This window comes from Ammodytes marinus (assembly GCF_949987685.1).
Source record: "Ammodytes marinus genome assembly, chromosome: 20".
Taxonomy (NCBI): Eukaryota; Metazoa; Chordata; class Actinopteri; order Uranoscopiformes; family Ammodytidae; genus Ammodytes; species Ammodytes marinus.
This window is the reverse complement of record NC_137224.1, coordinates 18,907,588-18,929,136: the sequence shown is the minus strand read 5'-3', so window position 1 is coordinate 18,929,136 and position 21,549 is coordinate 18,907,588. Positions and strand designations below refer to the sequence as shown.

The following is a 21,549-nucleotide window of genomic DNA, read 5'->3' as shown; positions in this document are numbered from 1 at the left end:
CACCGCTGTCGCTCTCCTGTGTGTGCTGAAGCAGCAGTCAGTGAGGACCTGAGGACATCAGCTAGCAGTATAGCCTGGCCATGACCTGACCGTGGTGCCGCAGGCTCGTCCCCCAAGTTCACCTGACCAGGTACGGAATGTCATTGTGCAGGCTGGTCCGAGTCGCTATGTTGTATATTTATTAATGATGACTTGAACAGCACGGGTGATGGATTGAAGGTGGCTGGAGACAGCTAGCAGCTAGCTAACGTTACAGCATGACACATTGTCTAATTGGAGGCAGCCTTTACATCTACTCGTTGACACGTTTAGATATTTAGTGGAATGTAGGATTTGGAGGATAGTTTATTTAGCGAGAACTCTGTTAATTTGGATATAGGTTTCTTTAGCCCTTATTTGAACAAAGGTGATATCGTGTGTGTGTGTGTGTGTTTCTTTCTCTCAGAGCTACATGTATGACAATAATAACAAACCCTACTGACAAAAGCATCATAGGCTACTACATTGAAATACGGTAGCTATGCCTACTATGTAGCCTACTCGAAACTATAGAGGAGAATGATGTCATCAGAAGGGAAATGTGTTTATTTATTTACTTAAATTTAGCTTTTTGGAATGGGGTAATAAATTATTTAGGATAGTTTTTATAAAATATCCAAATCATTATTTTCATTCATTAATTGTGTGCTGATTCTTTTTCTTTCTTCAACACTTAGTCATTTTAGTCAATACAATGTCAAAAAATAGTGAAAAATGTCAATATTGCATCCCCAAAGATCAAGGTAACATTCTCAGTTGTTTGTCATGTCTGAGCAATAGTCCAAACCCCAAAGCTAATGGCTTGACAACAATATTCAAACAGAGGAAAGCAGCAACTAACCACTTACTGGAGAGTGGCTGAAACCGGCTATTGTCTGCCATTTCTGCTTCACAAGTGTGAGTGAAATGATTACTTCCATTTGATTAATTAATTTCCTGTTGCAGGCTACAGTTAATCAATCTGGCTTCTCGTTTCAGTTCTAGACAATTTTCTAATGACCAAAAGCCCATAGTCACTATTTAGTGGCATGCGTTCCACTTATCTTACCATCAGCCTCATATCTCACATTTATATTATAGGCTATAAAATATAAAAGCATGTAGAACTCAGTTGTTTTAGACGTGATGTATGTAAAACTCAGCTCCTCACCAGCTGTATGAATGTTAGCACACTTCTACTGAAAGAAAATAAATCAACACATTGAACCAGATCTAAACAAAGCAGGAAAGTGAAAATGTCTTCCTCCTCTTCGACCCTTCCTGACACTGAGGCAGCCGGACCAAGCAAAGCTTATTACTTTGGCACTAACAGGAAACGATGTCCATTTCCTCTTAAGACCAGATTTAGGGCAAGATGGGTTGCCATGGAGACCACGGTGCCATGCTGTGTGCCACTCTCTCATGTCATTTCTGTCTTATAACATTTAAAAAAAAATTATGTTAAAAGGTCTCTTCTGTATGGAAGCCCATTTCTGCCAACAAAACGGAAAACAAATTATGAATTAATTTTGAATGACAAACATATAATTAATCAGAATGAGGAGAAACTAAGTCTAAATGATGAAAATTAAGTTGTTCTTATAAACATTCACTGCACCATCCAGTCCGACTCTGGTTCGTTTCCCACCTCAATACAATCAATTGTGACCTATCTCATACTCTCATCTTATTTTGTCTTGTTGACAGTGTTATTCATTTATTTGGGTTGTGGACTTTTAGTTATATAAAACTAATAATTTGTCATCTTGGACTAAGACATTATAAAGGGGACATTTAATACAATCTAATAATTACAGTAATTGATTAAGTAATTGATTGCAGCCCGGCCCCTTACCATAACTTTTTCTTAGTTTGGGTCATCATATCTTATACATTTTTCTTCTTCTTAAGAAAATGAACAGGACGTCCTATCTTTGGGATTACATTTATGATATAGAATGAATGTGGCCTTGATCTATTAATGTTGCACCTTTTTAATGAGCAGGTTTTGTGCACATCCTTAGAGTAAAAAAGAAGTGTGAATTTGAGGGCTTTTTCTTAAATACGACTTTGTCAGGTTTAAAAAAAAGTTAATGTTACTTTTAGGAAAACAATTTAACAAAACTACAAAGCCAACATAAGGAGGCCATTCAATCTTAATACTTTTTTTTAACTTTGCATGTCATTCTGGGACCTCCTATTTTTCATATCCTTGAACATTTTTAAATGCCAGTATGGATTTGAAATTCTTAAACTATATTAATAATGGTCTTATAAAGGTATTAAAAAGTCTAAAATTGAAATGGTTAAAACCTGAACAAGACCTATTGCACTTACAGACTTGTTTCAGTGTATGTGCATAACAATAACAGAGTGCTGTTTGCAGCCGGTAGTGAGGAAAGGAGGGATTGTGGTCAGGCCTTGTTACTGTCTACTAAAGATCCTGGATAAACATCACTGTCATTATTAATGCCGGTCTATTTTGGAGAACTTGGAACAAGCCTTATCTGTGTAACTAATACTCACTTTCATTAAAAGATGCCCAGGGATCAGGTAGCCAATTTATTTCCTTCTCACAACACTCACCCCCTTTGCATTTCCCTCTTATAGGGTTACCACTCCAGCTTCTTGGCCCGGAGCTCTGGATTGTGCTGTGAATTATTAACAGGAGAAGTTTATTTTGTAGGAGCTGAAGTGGCGTAGCTCATTACCTGATCCCTCCCGTCTGTTCTTATCACATTGATGGACATATTTCCCTCGGGACATACCAAATTCTAATGAGTAGTGCTCCCTAGCAAAGGGAGCCCTTTGTCGGGGTGGAGGTCTTGTGTATTTCTCTCAGTCTCCTCGTAGGTTGACATTTGGGAAGCTTTCCCCACTAGCGAGGATGGGAACCTCTCCTGTGAGCCATGAGGAGCTGCTGTTTTACACTGCCTGTGTGTGTAACTGCTGGTGTTTGTGTCTGTGTGTCTGTGTGTGTGTTGAGGGCAGAGTGTGTAGGAGAGGAGGAGGAGGTGGTGGTAGTGGCGGCATGCGTTTGGGCAGCGGCTGGAGGTGGCAGCTGTCCCGGACCATGCGTCTGGCTCTGCGTTGGTGCCGGCCGTGTCGCCCGTGGAGAGGGGCCCGAGGCGGGGGGAGCAAAGCCTGGCTGAGCGGCCGCTGTCTGGAGCTGTGGAGCTACAGCAAGCTGCTGCTCCGCTCACTGTACCACAACACCCTCAACAACTCAGACACTCTGCTGGACTGCGCCTTCGAACCCGTCTACTGGATCGTGGACAACGTGACCCGCTGGTTTGGAGTAGTAAGTCTTATTTCTTTTTTCGTTTAACGGTGCACTAAGTAGCTTTGGGTTTGTCAGAGAAGTGACAATATTCAAGGGTATTTTTCTCATAACTGAATAATTTGAACATTTTCCTCATTTGAAAATTGGATCCCTGGAACACTGTTTGAAGTTAGAGAGCTACTGTTACACTGTCGTTGTTTACAGCAGCAGGGCCTACAATATTCTTCACCAACATATTCTAGTCTAAAGTTTGGCTCCAGGTGCCTCAAAATATTTTAGTTTTTGTATTTGATGATACACTTTTGTACTATGTCTAACCACTACACCATGAGTGACCCCAATTAGTCTATTTCTGAATCCTATCTCTTCTCCACACACACACCCCAAACAATGTCCCTCACCATCTCTTGTGTCTCCCTCAGGTGTTCGTGTGTCTTGTGGTGATGCTGACCACCTCGGTTGTGGTGATCATCTACCTGTTTGTCCTCCCCGTGATCCTCAGCACCTACCCTGTGCACTGGATCGCCTGGCACCTCTGCTACGGCCACTGGCTCCTCGTCATGGTGCTCTTCCATTACTACAAGGCCACCACCACCGCCCCAGGACACCCGCCTAAGGTACCAAACTTCTTTACTATAGTGTGTGGGACTATCTCTCTCTACTTCTTCTACCTCCACAGGGTAAAAAAAAAAAACTTCTGTTGTTCCAATAACTCAATAAAATGTCCTCCTTCGTTTTTCTGTTTTATTATAGGATAAAACGAATATTCCCTCAGTGTCCATCTGTAAGAAATGCATCAGCCCCAAACCGCCCAGGACCCACCACTGTAGCATCTGCAACATGTAAGCTAATAAATGAATAATAATAATAATCCTCATGTTGGTTATATTTATCTCTTTCTCTTTATGGTAATTACATTTGAACTGTTTCTGTTGTTATTAAAAGGTGTGTGTTGAAGATGGACCACCACTGTCGTATCCTTTTTATCAAACAAAACATAAAGAAAAAAAAACGTGTCATTAATGTCCCAATTTGTTCACAACTGACCTGAACGTGTCTCCAGCCTGGCTGAACAACTGCGTGGGCCACTTCAACCACCGCTACTTCATCTCCTTCTGCCTTTTCATGACCCTGGGCTGCATCTACTGCAGCATTAGCACCAAGGAGTTGTTTCTGGAGGCCTACAATGCCATAGAGGTGAGGTCTCAAGACTACTGCCAACCCATAAACATCAGCTGTGTTATTGTCCGGTGTTAAAAAGTGGGTTTACATTGTTGAGGTGTTCTCTAATGCTTCGATTAGAGAGGCTGTCCATTTGGATGAAGAGATAGGGGGAGATCTTTCATTATGCAGCACCTGCCATGCGGTGCTCTCAGATGGCAAAGGGAAACGGGAGACATGAAAAAGGATCGTTTGCTTTCTGCTCCCCATACCGCTCGTCCCCTCATGGTCTTATCTCAAGGGTATTTGTCCAGCATCTGGTAAACAAACAACTCTAGGCTTCCAATATAACAATTACGTTGTATGTTCTCTCTGCAGCCTAAGATCACTTATAGGATCCAGCGTGTTTGACTCTTCTACTTGTTACCCAACGGTGTAAGCAAACATTTGACCCTGAGCCAAACTAAACTCACTAAAAGCAGCAAGCTCAAACCTCCTCCTCGGATCACATCTGAAAGTGAAATACCTCCACACCTTACACAACTAGTATGAATATGTAAACGGGAATGTTTTCCTGTCCCCCCCCCTTCAGTTATACTATCTGAGCCCTCCTCCAACCGAAGACTACAAAGAGACCACGGCCCACAAGTGTATCATCTTCCTCTGGGTGCTGACCAGGTAAGTAGCGCTTTATTTTGCCCTGTTTAAATAGTGGGATAAAGGTTGATGTCAGCTTGTATTGTGTTCTCCCTATCCAGCTCTGTGACTGTAGCTCTGGGAGGACTCAGTCTGTGGCATGTCATCCTCATCAGCAGAGGAGAGACCAGTGTGGAGCGCCACATCAACAACAAAGAGATCAGAAGACTCCAGGAGAAGGGCAAGGTACATACACGCATGTACAAAGTCAGTGCTGGGCCACGGTTGGCTTTGGAGTACAACAGTCAGAAACTGTTTATTGGACACATGCACTTGTCCATTTTAAGGCATAAAGCTTAAATATCATTGTTGACTGTGAAAGTTTTAAGTCTGTTAATGTTTCTTCTGTTTCAACCTAGGTGTTCAAAAATCCATACCATCATGGTCCCATGAACAACTGGAAGATAATGCTTGGTGTGGAAAAAAGGAGGTGAGTTCGGTTAACATCTTTCCCGGAATGGCCAATCGTTGTATGCATTAAGAATGTAAATTATAAAACAGGATTTTAAAAAATGATAAAGGTACTGTACATCAAATCAGAAGTCTGTATGTTATGCACCTATGAAAGTGACGTTGTCAATTAGTAAAGTCACATTTGAAAGTTAGTGAAACAGGAGTGAAGCAGGACATATTTCAGGTGTTGTGTTCTTCTGTCCCACAGTCACTGGCTCACGCGGGTTCTCATGCCCTCCAGCCATATTCCCAACCAGGACGGCATCATGTGGGACTGCTGCTTCACCAGAAGAGACCCCATGGCCATCTGACCCCCGCCTCCCCCCCAGGCCTTTTTACTCAAAGACCATTTCCAAAAGAAACTTGCACAAACTTTTACCCTGCATTTCAACGACATGCCACGTGATTCCCGTTTCATCCAGTATCCGTTATGACCAGCTTGGAACTGAAGAAGAAGAAGAGAAGCTCCTACTTCATGATGTTTCATCTGCTGCTACAATCCTTTAACCAGGAAACAGAAGCTTTGTAGTTTTTTTCAAATCAAGAGGTTTATTTTTTGCTGCGTTGGTATTTGTACTGTTGAAAGTAGTGCCCACATGGAAATATCCAACCACTGATTCCTCTTGTGTGGGTCAGTTATCATTTCCAGCTTGTCAACAGTCAACCTAGCACAGTAGGTCTTACCGTAAACCTTGCCACCAGACAACTTTAGCCTGCAACTAATTTCATAAAAAATTAAAAATAAATAAAGAATGCTGCTGGTCAGCATTGTTGTCAAAGCCTAAACCTCTTTCTTCCAACCATTTATAAAGACTCGACAAAGAATATTTGTGTGTTTATTATGGTGGGAAAATCTTTCCCAAGCACCAAAGCCTCATGGGAAGTGTAGTAAGATGGAGGGATGGACTGGAGCTAAGGCAGTGTGTGAGAACATCGTAGCGTTCAGTAGTATCTTAAAGGTGCTATGTGTTGCATCTTCAAAACATCAATTCTAATACTTTAGTATGATTGACAGACTCTGCTATCTTATTCACTGTGCATTTTTAATGCTTTCAAATGAACACTTCATTTCCCATAAACTCTGCTATATAAAAGTGATTTGTTTTCCATTTTGCTTTTACTACTTCAAACTCAAACTCAACTTTCTCCTTTTTAGCTCAATATCTGCTATAAGAGTAGCAAAACACATTTCCCTTTAAAGTAACTTCCTGGTATATAGCTTACCACACCAAATTTTTTTTTTCATTTGCAATGTTTTAATGTGCCAGCTTCATTGATGATCAAATGCGAAACATAGCACCATTAATAACAATGGAAGAGGTTTTTTAGTTTGTAATGTACTGTTTGTCTGTAGAAACTGTGTTTGTGTCTTGGTCTGAGGATGAATCCAAGTGTTTCTTAACGTGGGGGAGGGCATGTCATGAGATAAAAACCTATGTTCAATATTCTTTTTTCACTTTGTCCGATTTAAAGTCCTGTGATTATTGAAATGAATGATCAAATAATGTGTTTAAATGTTTACTATTCTGCATGTGTACACCTGCAGTGTGTTGAAGGGAGTCTGTGCTACTGACTGATGTTGAGCTAAAACCAAGAGCTTAATCCAACTCCATTTGGGACTTGAATTTAAGGTGAAGAAAAAAACAACCCTGCACAGCACTCGTGTAATCATTTCAAAAAAATCATTTTTTCCTTTGATAAAGAAATTGTCGCGTGCCTTGTTTGGTCTCCCTGCCTTTTAAAATGAGGCACTTTACATAAGTCAATCAGGCACTGTGACAACATGGAATTCCAGATTTTTTCACCCCAACATGTTCATATTAAGAATTTAATGACGGATGAGCTGGATCTGTAGTTGCCATAGAAACATGTACAGCTGTGATACCACTTGTAACCAATGGGAGCTGTGCTCCAGTTTGACTTAGTCTTTTTTTAATAAAACACCCATTTGATATTTGAAGTATTTCTCTTGTCAGGTTTATTATTCAACATTAAAAAACAAATGCTTTTTGTATAATTACAAAGAAAAGTTTTAATGACATGTTAAGTTAGACATTTTCAATATTGTCTATTTCCTTGGCATAGGTCGATGTTGTGAGGTCCAAAGTCAACGACTCAACAAGAACTAAATGACACCAGTATCTGTTCAAATATTTAGAGAATACAAGGAAGATGTTTGACATAATGTCCACATAACTTACAATCATAATTCATATACATTTACCTCAACATAGATACTTAATTATGTAAAATGAATCCTAAAATTGAGCTCATGTCACTGGAGGTGTGACACATTTAGAAGTGCTTGACTGATGTCACCCTATGAGCAAACAGGATATTTGGCACATCTACATTTTTACCAGGTCTCAACAACCCCACCCGGCTGGCATACCAGAGTGACACCAACCAAACACCCCAGCTGTTAAGACATTACTGCTCAGTTCCTCAGTGCCTGCTGGGTTCAGTGCTGCTCGCAAGTCCACGTTAATATGAACAAGACATGTTTGATGTCGAAGAAAGGAAATGTTGTGACCACAGTTCACTGCAATCTCTTTCCCTTTGCTTTCTATCATTGTATTAGGAGTTGACACATTCAAGTCACAAACTTAAACATCTTTCAACTTTCTTAATCCATCTACGCAAGTTTGATCATATTTTCAAAAATCTTTGAAAGTATCCATCTTTTGATTACTATACAATCAAAAGCACCGTCCTTCATTAATTATGATTATAAAATCAATCCTGGAGTTATTTTACTGCAGATCTGACGGAATAGCAAACCTAAAAGATAAAACTTTTGGTCGCCTATGACAGGCACCGGACTTGCTGATTTAAAATGCACAACCTTCAAAATACAAACGACCAAAATTCCCACATGGAATCTGATATGACATTTTCTCCAATACACAGCGCGAACGACGATGAGGCGTGTTATATAAGAAACAAACTTTTCAGTCCATAGTCTCTTATTTGTGCGTTAATGACGGTACAGGCATTTGAAAAAAAAAAAAGAGGAGAAGATGAAGGATGGAGGGAGTATTGTTGAAGACATGGGTGTAGTAGGGACAAGGGTATGCTGGGAAATCCAAAGTAATAAGAAGGGTGAGGAGCGGGCACTGCAGAGTTGAACCCAGGACAGAGAGCTGTTTGTTGGGACTGCTTTGATCCTTTGGTACCTGGTCCTGGAGGTTGACTCTCCCACATCTGTGTTCTTCCATGTTCAGGGAGACTTGTTGAGCAGACTCACCTTCCACCAGGACTTCCCAACAGGAACCTAGGAGGAGAGGACATGCCTTACTGTGAGGAAGCATCTAGAAGTACTGAGGGAGTTACATTCAAAAGAGCAAAACCAAACTGGATATTTTCTTGAGACAAAAGAGTACGGACCTTTGATAATAAAACCTGGTCAATTATTAATGTTTCTAGAGGATGAAAATAGTGTCCAATCGCTGAAATAAATAACAGATCAAATGTATCCAGACAAATGTGATACATTGTGGTTTCAGGTGGTTCACGATGGTTCAGAGGGCGCCTTGCATGGCAGCTACTGCCATCGGTGTATGAGTGTGTGTATGAATGGGTGAATGTGGTAAGAATTGTAAAGCACTTTGGGGCTGAGAAAATCATCTAAAAAAAAAGCGCTATATAAAGTCAAGTCCATATCTTTCAGTGTGTATATGGTTCTCTCACCACTCTCCTCGTGCCAGCACCGCCTCTCCCCTCACCAGCCTCTTCCTGTCGTCTAAAGGCCTGGCCAGAGCTCGCAGCACTCGGCTCCGGAACGGCAACACCTGCAAGAAGATTCAGAAATGTTAAAAGACCATTTTAGAATATTCTATGGCACAGGTAATAAATAGTCTGGGTCATTTCATCCACAGGCAGTGACATATGGAATCCACATTCATTAGCAGAAATTGGAAGGAAATGAATAGAGAGTACAACCCGACAAACAGCTCAATCATGGACAATTCTTAAGAGTTTTACCTCATGTGCGGGGAAGCGGGAAACGGCATGGACGCAGCGCAATGAGGAAATCCTCACCAGCTGCAAGAAACAAACAAAATATTGCTGAGAGGTCTGGATACTTAACATGTTCATACTGCGGAATGGAAATGAGCTGGTTAACGTTTTGAGGTACCTTTGATCAAGTACATTTTACAGGTTGGGCACATACATACAACATACATCATTTCAGTCAAAGCAACATATCTCACTCCATTCCGTCATGTTTATGCACCGTTTTGAATTTAATTTTACTGTTGTATTCAGTTCCCAAACACACACACGTCACATCACGACAGAGGGGAAAAAGCCGTCAGACTCACCATGTCTGAACTAGAGACAAGGGCCAGCAGCCTGTTGACCAGAGCCTCTAGCTGCTGGATGAGGGCTGGTGGAGGGTTGGCCAGGACGGGCTCCAGACAGGACAGAGTGGACAGCTGGACTGTACGGTCTGGGCATGACAAGGCCTCCAACAGCAGAGACAGGAGCTGGAGCACATGGAACAATACAACTAAACATTAATCTGACTGTTTGAGGATGAGCTGACAGCGCTAGCGTTTGTTAGCTCTATTACTCACCGCGGGGAGTTCAGTGACTTGGACCTGCTTGGGCAGTTTGTTGACTATGTTACACAGAGCCTTCAGGTAGTTGGCCTTCTTCTCTGTAGGAGAAAGACACAGAAAGTTCAATTCATCTGGGACCGAAAAGCTGCTTGTGGGAGAACTCCATTTGGAGGTTATTTGAGCTCTTTTGGATGTTTCAAATATACTGTAAATATTTCCATGTACTGCACTTGGTGGAAATTAAGACTGATTCGATCAAAAATTAAATACATTTCTCTACATGTCCACACTGCAAATGACAGTCAAATGGAGATGAAGCCTCTTATAAAAGGTTGCATTACCTTCTCTCGTTTTCCTTAACATATTCAAATATCACATCAAATTGCTAAACTTCAAACCACGTGGACTGGTGTGTAATGGATATCAGCGTGCATTTGTGTCAGACATTTTATACTTCTATACACACAGTGGCTTTAACAGGACTAAGTTATTGTTAAGTAGCCGGTTCACTCTGCAGTGCTGTTGCTGTTGTACCTTGCGGTGCAGCGTTGAAGCCCTGGACCAACTTGGCTGAGTTCTCGCTGAAGAAGCGCTGGCGGTACATGATGCGGACGTCTGCGTGGCAGGAGCGGTTCAACACGTCGGGAGAGTCACTCATCAGCATGGAGAAGGCTTCTGCTGCCAGCGGGCCCAGATCAGCATCATCCAGCAGAGAGAAGAGCTGGGAAAATACAGGGGGGAAGAGGAGAGAGATTTAGACCTCGAATTCATAGCCTAAATGTTAAGGCAAGGCACATCAGCTGTACTGACAGGTTCACTGTAAATGGAAAGAAACAATGTATCCAATTGAGTTTAATAAATAGGTGTAAATAAGACCGACAAATTATTGTGTGTGTGTGAGTGAGTGAGTGAGTGAGTGAGTGAGTGAGTGAGTGAGTGAGTGTGTGTGTGTGTGTTTTCACCTTATCAGTCAGCGTTGTGGACAGAGGGTGGTATCTGAGAAGCAGAGCCTTGGCAACCTGGGGACACAAGCTACTTTAATACACTTGATTTAACAGTGAACTGGACTTAATGATCGACAGCCAAACTTTTTTTTACCAATTATTAGACAAGGCCATTTGACAGGAGCCTATGCGAATGAAAGCTTACTATGCAAACAATCATCATCAGCAGAGGGGCTGAGAACAGTGCGACTCTTACCCAGATCATGAGAGTGAAGGCCTGAGTGCGGACAGGTGAAGACGGAGACTCCAGCTCGCTGCTCACTCTCTTCATGGTGCTCTGGATCAGGCTGTCCAGAGAATCACCTGAAGAAGAAACCAGACCAATCACAGAGGGTTATTAGTTGACAAAGTGAGCCCCCCCCCCTCCATTTTGAACATAAACAGGAGTGTAAAGACACAAACTGACCCTGAGGTCTCTTGTTAACCAGGCCGGCAAAGCACTTGGCAGCCGAGGTGTATGACAGCGTGTGGCTACAGCTGCAGCTCAACTCCTCCAGCTCAGACAGCAGCTCATCTATCCGAGGAACCTCCACCTGGACCACATACACAACAACCTCAATACAGCTAACAGACACAACTAGGTTTAAATACAATATAACATTTATGATTTTCAGTAAAAGCATAATTCGGAGTTCAAGTTGAGACTTACACTGCGTGGTAATGAGCACACACATCCCATGAGCAGACACACCATCTGAGACTGGCTCCACGAGTCCCCCTTCTGCTTCTGGGAAAACAAGAAAAAAGTGCTGCAAATACCAAGATAATCAAGCTCTCAAAATATAAATGATAAAGGTTAAATGGTATATAGATTATAATCAACTGTTATTTTTATGAAACCGTCTTCAATTGACTAATAGATATTTCTTTTGATGTAAATTATTAAAAGCAAATGGAGTCAATGATGAAGAATTGACAGTGTTTATATGTAGAGAGGATATTTGGATGAAAGGCCGTGAACAAACGAACCTTGAGCAGCTTGATGTGTGAAGGGAAGGAGTTGTCGGGCAGAAAGGAAACGTCACCGTCCAGGAAGAGAGACGCGGCTCTCGACGCCGTCTGTGCCGCCAACCTGATGACAGGAAACCACACAAACCTCATGAAAAAATGCTTCAAAAGTAGTTTGTAAGAACAAAACTGAAAGACTGCAGAAATAGCAATAGGTGAGAGACGGACAGGAAACCTGTGGCATGCTTAGATTTATTTAAAGATGTTTCAGAAGTGATTTAAAAATACAAAACTGTTACGAAAAGCGGATGCAGAAGGGGATCATCTATTACACCGGTTCTCTTAGCACGCCTTTATAAATAGATAAGTAAAGACTAGTACATACAGATAGTATCATCATAATGTAATGAGACTTTGTACTTACTTGGGCTGTAGCCTGGAGCAGGAAGTACTGATGACAGGGACCATGGCGGAAAGGACCGCCTCGTCCAGGAGAGGACTACAACGACCAGAAGAACCCTCACCTACCAACCAACACATTCAGCATAATGTCACCATTAAACTCACATCAGGAAGATTTCAAAGTCAGTCTATTTGAGTTGGACTGTGGTGGTTATCAGAGTTTGAATTGAGGGACGGCTCACCCTGCAGCGCTGCCTGAAGGGCCAGTGACAGCAGGCGCGGAATGATGACATCATGGAAGCATCGCCCCGTCTCCTCGGTGTCACTGACCCGCTCTGCTATTCTCTGGAGGCTGTGACACGCCAACACCAGCTCCTCCACCGAGAAGCCTACGCTGCCTGAGCAAACAACAACACATTGGCATTCATTACAAACGGGTCTTTTAAAGTTTTCAACCTGCCAAACAAACACACTTCAGTGCGTTCAACAACTGTTGCATGATGTCATCAGGAGAGCAGTGCAGATAGGAGATCTGAAGTGTCAGCTGGCAGTACTGGCACTAACATGTCAGCATTTGATGGCTAATGTTACTGTATCATACCTCGTTTCCAGTCAGCTTTTTGTATTAGGAGACAAACCTATACATAAATGATCTGGACCAGTTCTTATGTGGCCTGGGAGCTCAGAGAGAGTGAGCATCAGGTGTTGTATGTGACCATGTCTGCTTCTAAGATCTAAATAGATGAACAGCTGACTTTTTGACAATTAATGGAGACTTCTGACTCGTGGCCAATCAGCTAAGAAATAATCATCCTTTCCACACAGTTTACCTTTGTGTGCGGAGCGGAGGACCTCCAAGAGGACCGGCGTGCTCTCCTGGACCACACTGGGCTGTGTGGACACCGCGGCCAGAGCAGACAAACACCGCTGCCGCACTGCATGATGGGACTGCTGCTCTGAAGACACTCTGTTGTCGTCTTGATCCATGGGCTCTGAGCAGAGGAGAGAGGGTAAATTGTTGTTAATTAGTGGCAGAAAATACTGAATGAATTCACCGTGGGTCAACAAGGTAAGGAAATAAAACAATAGATGCTTTATATGATAAAATTATAAGTATATGTACAGTGTGTTCACTTATCCTCTTATACTGTAGGTAATATTCTCAGTAGTATGCTTTTCACTCACCGGGAAACATCTCCATCTTTAGTCTTGGGATGAGTTTATTGATAAAGGGCACCGGGTGCAACGCTGCTAAGGCTCCGACACACTCCACCACAGCAAGACTGAAGGCAGGAACAGGAGAACAACACAAAGAGATATGAATTAGACAGAAAGCTCATATACCAATGCATTGTTTATTCATATGAGTGTCAAGGTAAAGGCAATTTTACAAGAATGAATAGATGGAGAGAGAGAGACAGTGTGTTTAACATGAGCTCACACCTGACTGCATTGTCGTCCTCCGTCAGCACCAGTCTGGTCAGGTGATCTACAGCCAGCTCAATATCAGAGTCCAACAGCAGACCTGAGAGACACGGGAGATGTGAACGATTTGATACTTTGCTGCTGACTTTGTCTGTCAAAATGGCGTCTCTGCTGCCAGCTGTGAGCGTGTTTAGCGTCTGACCTGTTTGTTGAGCCAGTGAGGTGAGCACAGAGGTGGCAGTGATCTGCAGACTGGAGTTATTCTCCGCCAGGGCTGAGAACACCATGCCGCACAGGGACGGGCGGAAGGCTACGAACACACTCTCTTCTACTGTGGAGGGAGGAAGACAAAGACACAGGCCAGTTCAAACTACCAAAATAAGGATGTTGAAAAACCACATTACAGTACAGCTATCTGTTTGTTCCTGGCATTGAAGGGGAGAATTTAGCATTCATAAGTTCTAACACAATCACTTTACAGTCTCTCACAGTGACATGAAACAGGTAAGCTATAAAACCCATTGGGTTTAAATATCCTGATTTTACCCAAGTACATACTGCAGCAGTGCAGTACTTTAGCATTTAGTCTTTCCATACGATGGAAATATGTGGAAATAGTCACGTAAGAAAAGGACAAACTGAAACTAATGTATTATTTGTAGTATCAATTATATCAGGTGTAGGTGTTAAAGTGAAACAAGACTATGTAGCAAAAAGAATATCACACAAAGCTGGAGTGAACATGTCATACAGTATGTCAGCATTAATAAACAGAACTTGCCATTCTCTATAGACTTGCTGGTTTGTACCGACTGGATAAACTTCTGCACCACCTCCAGTAATGTTCTTCTGTGGGAACACTGCACAAAGAGAAAAGCTCACATTTTCCAGAATATTTAAAAGTTACTGATATCATCACACACAATACAATACAGACATATTTCATGAAATTGTGGCTGTAACAAAGAGAGAATAACTTCAAAATGTTACACAGCACTTTTCCCATGGTCAGGTAGCGATCAAGCTTCATGTTAAACTAAACAAACATCCAGGTGTGTGTTTTCCTGGCGTACCTGTGCTCTGTTGTTGTACTGCTCAATGAGCAAGGGCATGACGATGGCTGTGATGATGTGGCTGGCCCTGTTGGAGGCACTGCAGGCCGCCTGCAGCAGCTTGGCACTGGGCCACACCAGCTTCAGGTCCGGCTCACACAGGTGATGTTTGCAGTCTGGACACACAGTCAGTCGCACACGTTAACACAGGGTTACACCGATATGTTAGGCTGTTCCTGTGTGAATCCTCATGAGTTTTGAATGTGAAAGATCAAATTCTTCACCAAGCTATAGCAGTCTAAGATATTGATACTGGTATCAATCAACCAATATTAGTCAAACCCTGGTGTCCATATGTTAATTAGTCAATAATGCCTTCTGCAGAATTATATATTTAATATTGAGGCTCATAGAACCATGCACTGTATATATATAGATGACATTATAGAAACCTCTCTTTTGGTTGTTACTGCTCTGATGCAGAAAACTAGCCATGATCTTGGTGGAAACCTGCACACTGTTAAATGTACAGGCCGTGGGTTTAAATTAAACAAGTGAACAGTCACTGTGGTTTCATTTCCTGCCCATCTACTGGAGCAGTGCTACACTGCAGTTAACCCTCCCATTACCACAGCTCTGACACATCTAGTTTAACATCTACACACCCTCCCCTACCGCCTTACTGTCACACTGTCTGCATCAAGGCAATTCACTTCCTTTCAAAACTATTTTCTTATTTTGTTGTTTTTGCATCATCCAAACTGAGTTTTAATAAACACCCAACCTGTATTGAGACCCTTTCTTTCAACATGTTGTATACACTCTTTTAACTTATTCATCCTGCAAATAAAAAGTGCATTCATTTTTCCTGTGCAAGTACAGCTGGAATTTCATAACATGTCACCTTTGAGAAGGAGCTCGAGGAAGCTGCAGAGGGAGTCTTCAGAGTCGGAGTGGAGGACTGAGCGAGACAGACAGGAAGTGATTGCGGTGAGAGCGGCGAGGCCCGCGGTCTCAATCTTCTCACTCGCCGTCTGAAACACCTGCAATCAAACAGCAGGAGGGGGAATGGCTTTTTATTAGGCTGTTGTTCAAATTCTACTAAGGAGGCAATAACACTGACTGTTTACCCTGGTCTAAAATGGGAATGGAAAGGTTTTTATTTTTCTGTAATTGATTCTTAGATTTCAAGATGTGATTCTCAGTGCCTGGAGCATGAGGACTTAGTCATTTCTCTCGCTAAGAACACAATAAAAAATGCTGATGAATATTCGCCACGGTCCAAACTTCAGTTTGTTTTTCTTGGCTCTCCAAACATGGGAACTGCTTTTGTTTCTTTCTTCCCACATAACATGTTTTGGGTCATGTCCTTAAGATGCACTCAATTACATTCTCACTTCTGATGAAACAATGGTTATATTCTTAGAAAAGTGTTACTCAGTTTTACATTATATCTAGAGCAAGAATCTGACATTCAAATGCCATTGCTTGTAACATGACAAACAGCTTAATAGAGCTTTAATAGTATATATTCATTCATTAAAACCAGAAGTACTGTTAATGTATTTCATATACATTCATCTCAAACAAACCTCTCTGCGCAGTGACGTCCACAGTCCCTCCAGGAATTCTGCCAGGTCCTTATGTTCATATTGTCCCACACAAGCCGTCTGAAAAAGATGTGTTGTGGTGAGATAAGAAACCTTGCAACTAGCTTTCCCAGCTACACCCTGCATGCAATCACCTTCACAAGTTATACATCAATCCTGCACTCTGGGCCTAACGAGCTCAACTGTTGCCGTAATGACGGCTGTATCTCCTTTACATTTACAGACGTCTTATAGAAGGACTATGTCACATCTGCGTTCAAATGCCAAAATACCTAATTCAACAGACTACTGATATAGCTCAGACGGACATTTTGGAAAAAAAACAGCAGAGCTTTCTCACCAGAGTCTGCAGCGAGTCCAGCTTGGCACTGAGAACGTCTGAGTCCAGTTTCTCGATGAGGAGGGGTAACATAAACTGGAACAGTGAAGTGACAAAAACGGAACAGAAAACACTCTTTAGGCGCCCATAGAAAAGACATATCATCCAAATACTCACAGATCAACAAACCTCAAATACAAAGGAATGTATTTGTATGTTGACAGTCTTACCTCAGCAAACTGTGCTGTCCCAGTGAGGACGTCCCTCAGCTCCTGGATGAGTTCCTCTTTGGTGATGCCGTGTGGGTCAGTGGGAGGCTGGGGGTCAAGAAGAGAGAGAGACAGGCTTTTTTAAATAAAACACACTGATATCACACCTGCACCAACACATCTTGCAAACACATGCTATTATTATCCTCTGCGGTTATTAAAAGGTTGTTAATGATAAGACAGTGGCTGTGATAGTCTAGGTCCGATTCAAAGACAATGTTAACAATTAGCTGTTACAAAAGACCAATTAGGCACACTTTTGAGCATTTTTACTACGGTAGTACATTGTTTGCATCTTTTTGGTTCGAACATACGAAATTTCAGAACATACAGACATGATAATACCTCATTATACTGTGACAGATCTGCAATATATCACACTTTAGCTACATACTGGAAATGTTTTTTTTTTTGGTCCACATAAGATCACATTTCCTCTGTGACGAACACATGGTAAATGTGTGCTAGCGGATGAAGAGGCAGACAGGTTTTTATTATTGTCTTCGCCACAGTTCCCCCGAGGTCACAGGAAGTCGCTGATGACATTTCTGTCTGCTGCTTTATTTTGCTTTCGTCAGCTCCGGGGGGGCAAAAAAGCAGCTGAGTAAACAGGGACTTACTGGGGAGAAGTCGATGGGGAAATAGCAGGACGTCACTTCGAACAGCTCCTCTGTGAATTTACCTGAGACAGCAAGCAGACAGGGGAATGAATGGGACGCTTAATAAAGAGTTATGGCTGAAGTGGCCCATGGACAGTCACAAAGTTCACAAGAGGTCAGAAACAGACATATGTATGTAGAGATAACAACAATGTCCACTCACCTAGATCATAACCTCGGCGCACGATGTTCTTGGCGATGGTGAAGGCTAGCAGGAGGTTGCGAGGATCCCTCTCTCCGTCCATTGATTGGACAAAACCAAACACAAAGTCTGGCCCCAAACTCTTCAGTTCTGTGGAATCAAACCACTTTTGTTCAAGGTCTATTGAAGAATATGCTCCTCAAATAATGTTTGGACTAGGGAAATAAAGTCCTATGGAGGGGCAAAGCACCATGTTGGAGAAATTACACCACGGCACCTCTACTTCCCGCGGCTGACCTTGTTACCTCTACCTGAAAATCTGAGGTAGTTGTTAGGACGTAGGGTGGACGGAGGCTACAGCCAAGTTTCACATTACTTCATCAAACTGAACCGTTACCACAAAGGATTCATTTTATCAATCAAATTGAGAAAACAAACTAGTAAATCTATGACCAGTAACGAGATTTTCAGTTGCAAAGAACCTCCATTTTTTGACGAAATTGAAACAATAATTTTTCCTTTTATTTCATTTATATACTTAATACATCATTACATAGGTGCTATTATCATGCTTACATCTACTATTGTGTCAAACAGGGTGCCAGAGGTGAGGTCTGCGTAATCCTACATGTTGGGTGTATTCATCAAAACTACTGGCAGCCACAAACAAAACACTTTTGTCAGCATGTTATTGCATCTGATACAGTATGTCTGATGTTATTCAAACCCGTCTGCCTCACTTTCAGAACTCACTCTCAGCTGTTTTGAATCAGTGTTGTTTTGTCTTTCCAGCCGCACTCTGAGTCATTGTGGGGGGGGGGGAACTGTTAAGTGCTTTACTCTAATAAATGAGCTACTGTGAGACAAACCTCACATCTACTGTATCTCTTACCGGCCTCTCTGCTCTCCATGAGGTTGATGAGCATGTTGTAGACGCAGGCTCTCTCTGCCAGCATCAAAGACTAGAGAAAAACACAAACAGACACCATTGGATTTCAACCCACAACGCCCACAATCTGAAGAACCATTTAGATCAGTCGAGGGTGACAACAAAGCTAGTTAATAAAAGAGGATCACACACACACACACGGAGGGAAACAAGATCAACATTGTAACAAACTAAATGAAGTGCGGTCAAGTAATGCATGGGTGAGTGTTTCAATAATATCAGGATTCCATTCACAGCTAGTTAATGATACACTGCAGTTTCATCATCAGGTCTAATGCAGCAAATGATTAATATTGTTGTAGGCTAACTCATTTAGGTATTTTTTTCTGTTCATCAGTTGTCTTTGTTGCTCACAGACAAACTCAACTAAAATATAATTTAGTGCACTGAACTACCCTTGGTAAAACATAAAGCGCTCAGGGTCCTCTTACAATAGAAAACACTTCCTGTAGTGTATGTTAAGATTGCTACTACAACATTAACATCCTAATACTAACAATGTGTGGACTCACCTGAACGTGAACATCCTGGAACAAAGACCTCAGCATGGACACAGCTGAGCCAGGAGGCAACTCTGCACATTTTGTCTGGAAAAAGGAAAAAAAGGCACAAATGCACACAATGTCAGGAAGTAAGTAAGAACATTTTAATGTGCATGTTGGTCGCCGGCAGCCATTGCATTTGCTCTGGAACATCTCCAAGGGATTCTCAAACCTGCCGAGCATCAAACTAACTTGCAAATCCAGCTCCTATTCACTCACCAGCGCTCCGAGCCCCTTTAAAACAGGTGGCGTGATGACGTAATGGTCCTTTAGACGGTTTTCGAAAAAAGCAAGGAGCACCTCCACTGTAGAGAACACAAACAGCAGGCACGTCAATTAAGTACCACTCTCTCTACGCACATATGCTGCATTTGTTACAGCAGATATCTGGAAATGTTATTGTTATTGATGTAATATTCAGGAAAATTGTTGAAAATAGAGGTTTTGCACCAAATACATAATTGTTTATTGATGGTATTGAGAAATGCTCCATTACTAGAACACGTATAAAAGAAGATTGTGTACCTTCTTTTTCTGTAAGACCTCCATAGCACTCCTGTAACACCTCAGAAAGAAGCTGGACTCCTCTGGCTCGAGTGTGAGGCTGAGAGCTGGTCAGACTCAGTCTACAACAGGGAAGGGAATGAGCATGTCAAATTAATATTATTAAAAATGAATATAAGAGTGAACTTTTATAATATATATATATTAAGTTATTAAGCATTCATGAGAAAGACCTCTTAATCATTTAGAAAAGTGACCCTGCTTCTGTGAACACAACTTCCATCAACCCCCTTGTCTACTAAGAACAAATTAATAAGACCACATAAAACATTCAGTTATAGTATGGTGATGCTTTTGTTTTGCTCATGTTATTGATGTAACATTAGAAATAAAAAATGTGACATCTCACCCGAGTGCTTCCACCAGCTGCAGTATTGTAAACTGTCCATCTTTGACACCTGAACACAGAGGCAAGTTTAGTGAATGTTGGTTAGCTAAATGAGTTCAACAAAAAAACACACAGAAAACTAGGCATTTAACAACACACGTGCTAGTCAGTTATCTCCACTGGTACACTACACATGAACTAGCAGCTAGGGTCGTGGTTCAAAGGTCCACAGTTCATTGACAGGATGCTTTTCTTAGGACACAAGTTTTCACAGCAGCTAGCAGGCTGCACGCGGTGATGAAACAACACCGGGCTAGCACCGACATTCACATTACAAGTCAAGTGACAGCACAGTGAAACGCCTTACAAGCTTTCAGAGTGTGCTGGTATTGTGAAAAAATTAGCAGCCCCACAACGTGTGTGTTTCTGTATGAGCTTGTAACACCGCACAGGATGTTGTGGTGCTAAGTTAGCTAGTTCACCATCATGCTGTGTTGCGCATCCTTTAGTTCAGCAGCCTCCACGGAGTTTTCTGTTGCAACAAGCTAATACGGAAAGGTGTTAATAAATACACGATGAAGGCTTATTTACCTGTTGCTGTATCTTTGGCCTTGCTGTCCTGTAGCCCCGAGACATATTCCTCCACCAGAGACAGCAGCAAGGTACTGTCCGCAGCCATGGTGCCCATGTAACTCAACTGAGACCACGCATGCGCGAAAAGTTAGAGTGAAACGTGAAAGTGACAAATTTTACACAAAGTTTTCATAATATGCCCGTTGACGAACAATGCAATGTGGAATTCTGTAAATGTAGGTATCATGCACGTTGTATGAAACTGACGTTTTCTAAATGTTGAAATTAAAACTACAACGTTTAGTTTTTGGTGCTGCCTTCAGGTGCTGTCCGAATTCCAAAACACTGCAAGGAGTGCAACCTAGGAAAGGTGGAATTTTCTTTGACGCACACTTTCACTGAGGCACGGTTTCATTTTTGCACAGTTAAGACATTCCATCACTTACTACCAGTATCATTTAAAAAAACATGCCCCAAACATTTACATTGTAGCTGTACACAATAATTCAATACCCCCGTCGGTCTCGTCTATTCTTAATTGCTTTTCGTCCTGACGTAAGAGAACCCAACACCTGCCTGTGTGCTCA

At 41.9% G+C, this 21,549-nt stretch overlaps 2 protein-coding genes across 2 annotated transcripts; one reads left to right on the top strand and one right to left on the bottom strand.

Annotated features, from left to right (window-relative positions):
- The first annotated feature begins 29 nt into the window (after positions 1-29).
- Positions 30-7,565, top strand: zdhhc16b (zDHHC palmitoyltransferase 16b). Its single transcript, XM_080048625.1, has 10 exons — positions 30-130; positions 3,010-3,319; positions 3,724-3,918; positions 4,055-4,143; positions 4,247-4,275; positions 4,365-4,498; positions 5,055-5,140; positions 5,221-5,344; positions 5,518-5,588; positions 5,820-7,565. The coding sequence occupies exons 2-10, from the start codon at positions 3,050-3,052 to the stop codon at positions 5,920-5,922; spliced, it is 1,101 nt and encodes a 366-aa protein (XP_079904751.1). The 5' UTR covers positions 30-130; positions 3,010-3,049; the 3' UTR covers positions 5,923-7,565.
- Positions 7,566-21,069, bottom strand: mms19 (MMS19 homolog, cytosolic iron-sulfur assembly component). The gene is made up of 31 exons (XM_080048624.1): positions 20,981-21,069; positions 20,411-20,459; positions 20,023-20,123; positions 19,717-19,802; positions 19,468-19,542; positions 18,899-18,968; positions 18,028-18,156; positions 17,826-17,887; positions 17,167-17,253; positions 16,958-17,032; positions 16,600-16,677; positions 15,912-16,050; positions 15,029-15,183; positions 14,737-14,815; positions 14,158-14,286; positions 13,974-14,055; positions 13,716-13,813; positions 13,361-13,522; positions 12,773-12,928; positions 12,553-12,652; positions 12,150-12,252; positions 11,830-11,907; positions 11,587-11,713; positions 11,377-11,483; positions 11,139-11,195; positions 10,711-10,897; positions 10,192-10,274; positions 9,937-10,101; positions 9,596-9,655; positions 9,302-9,402; positions 7,566-8,885 (listed from the first exon to the last, which is right to left on the bottom strand). Exons 1-31 carry the CDS (start codon positions 21,066-21,068, stop codon positions 8,855-8,857), a joined length of 3,099 nt encoding a protein of 1,032 aa, XP_079904750.1. The 5' UTR covers position 21,069; the 3' UTR covers positions 7,566-8,854.
- Between the last annotated feature and the right edge of the window lie 480 nt (positions 21,070-21,549).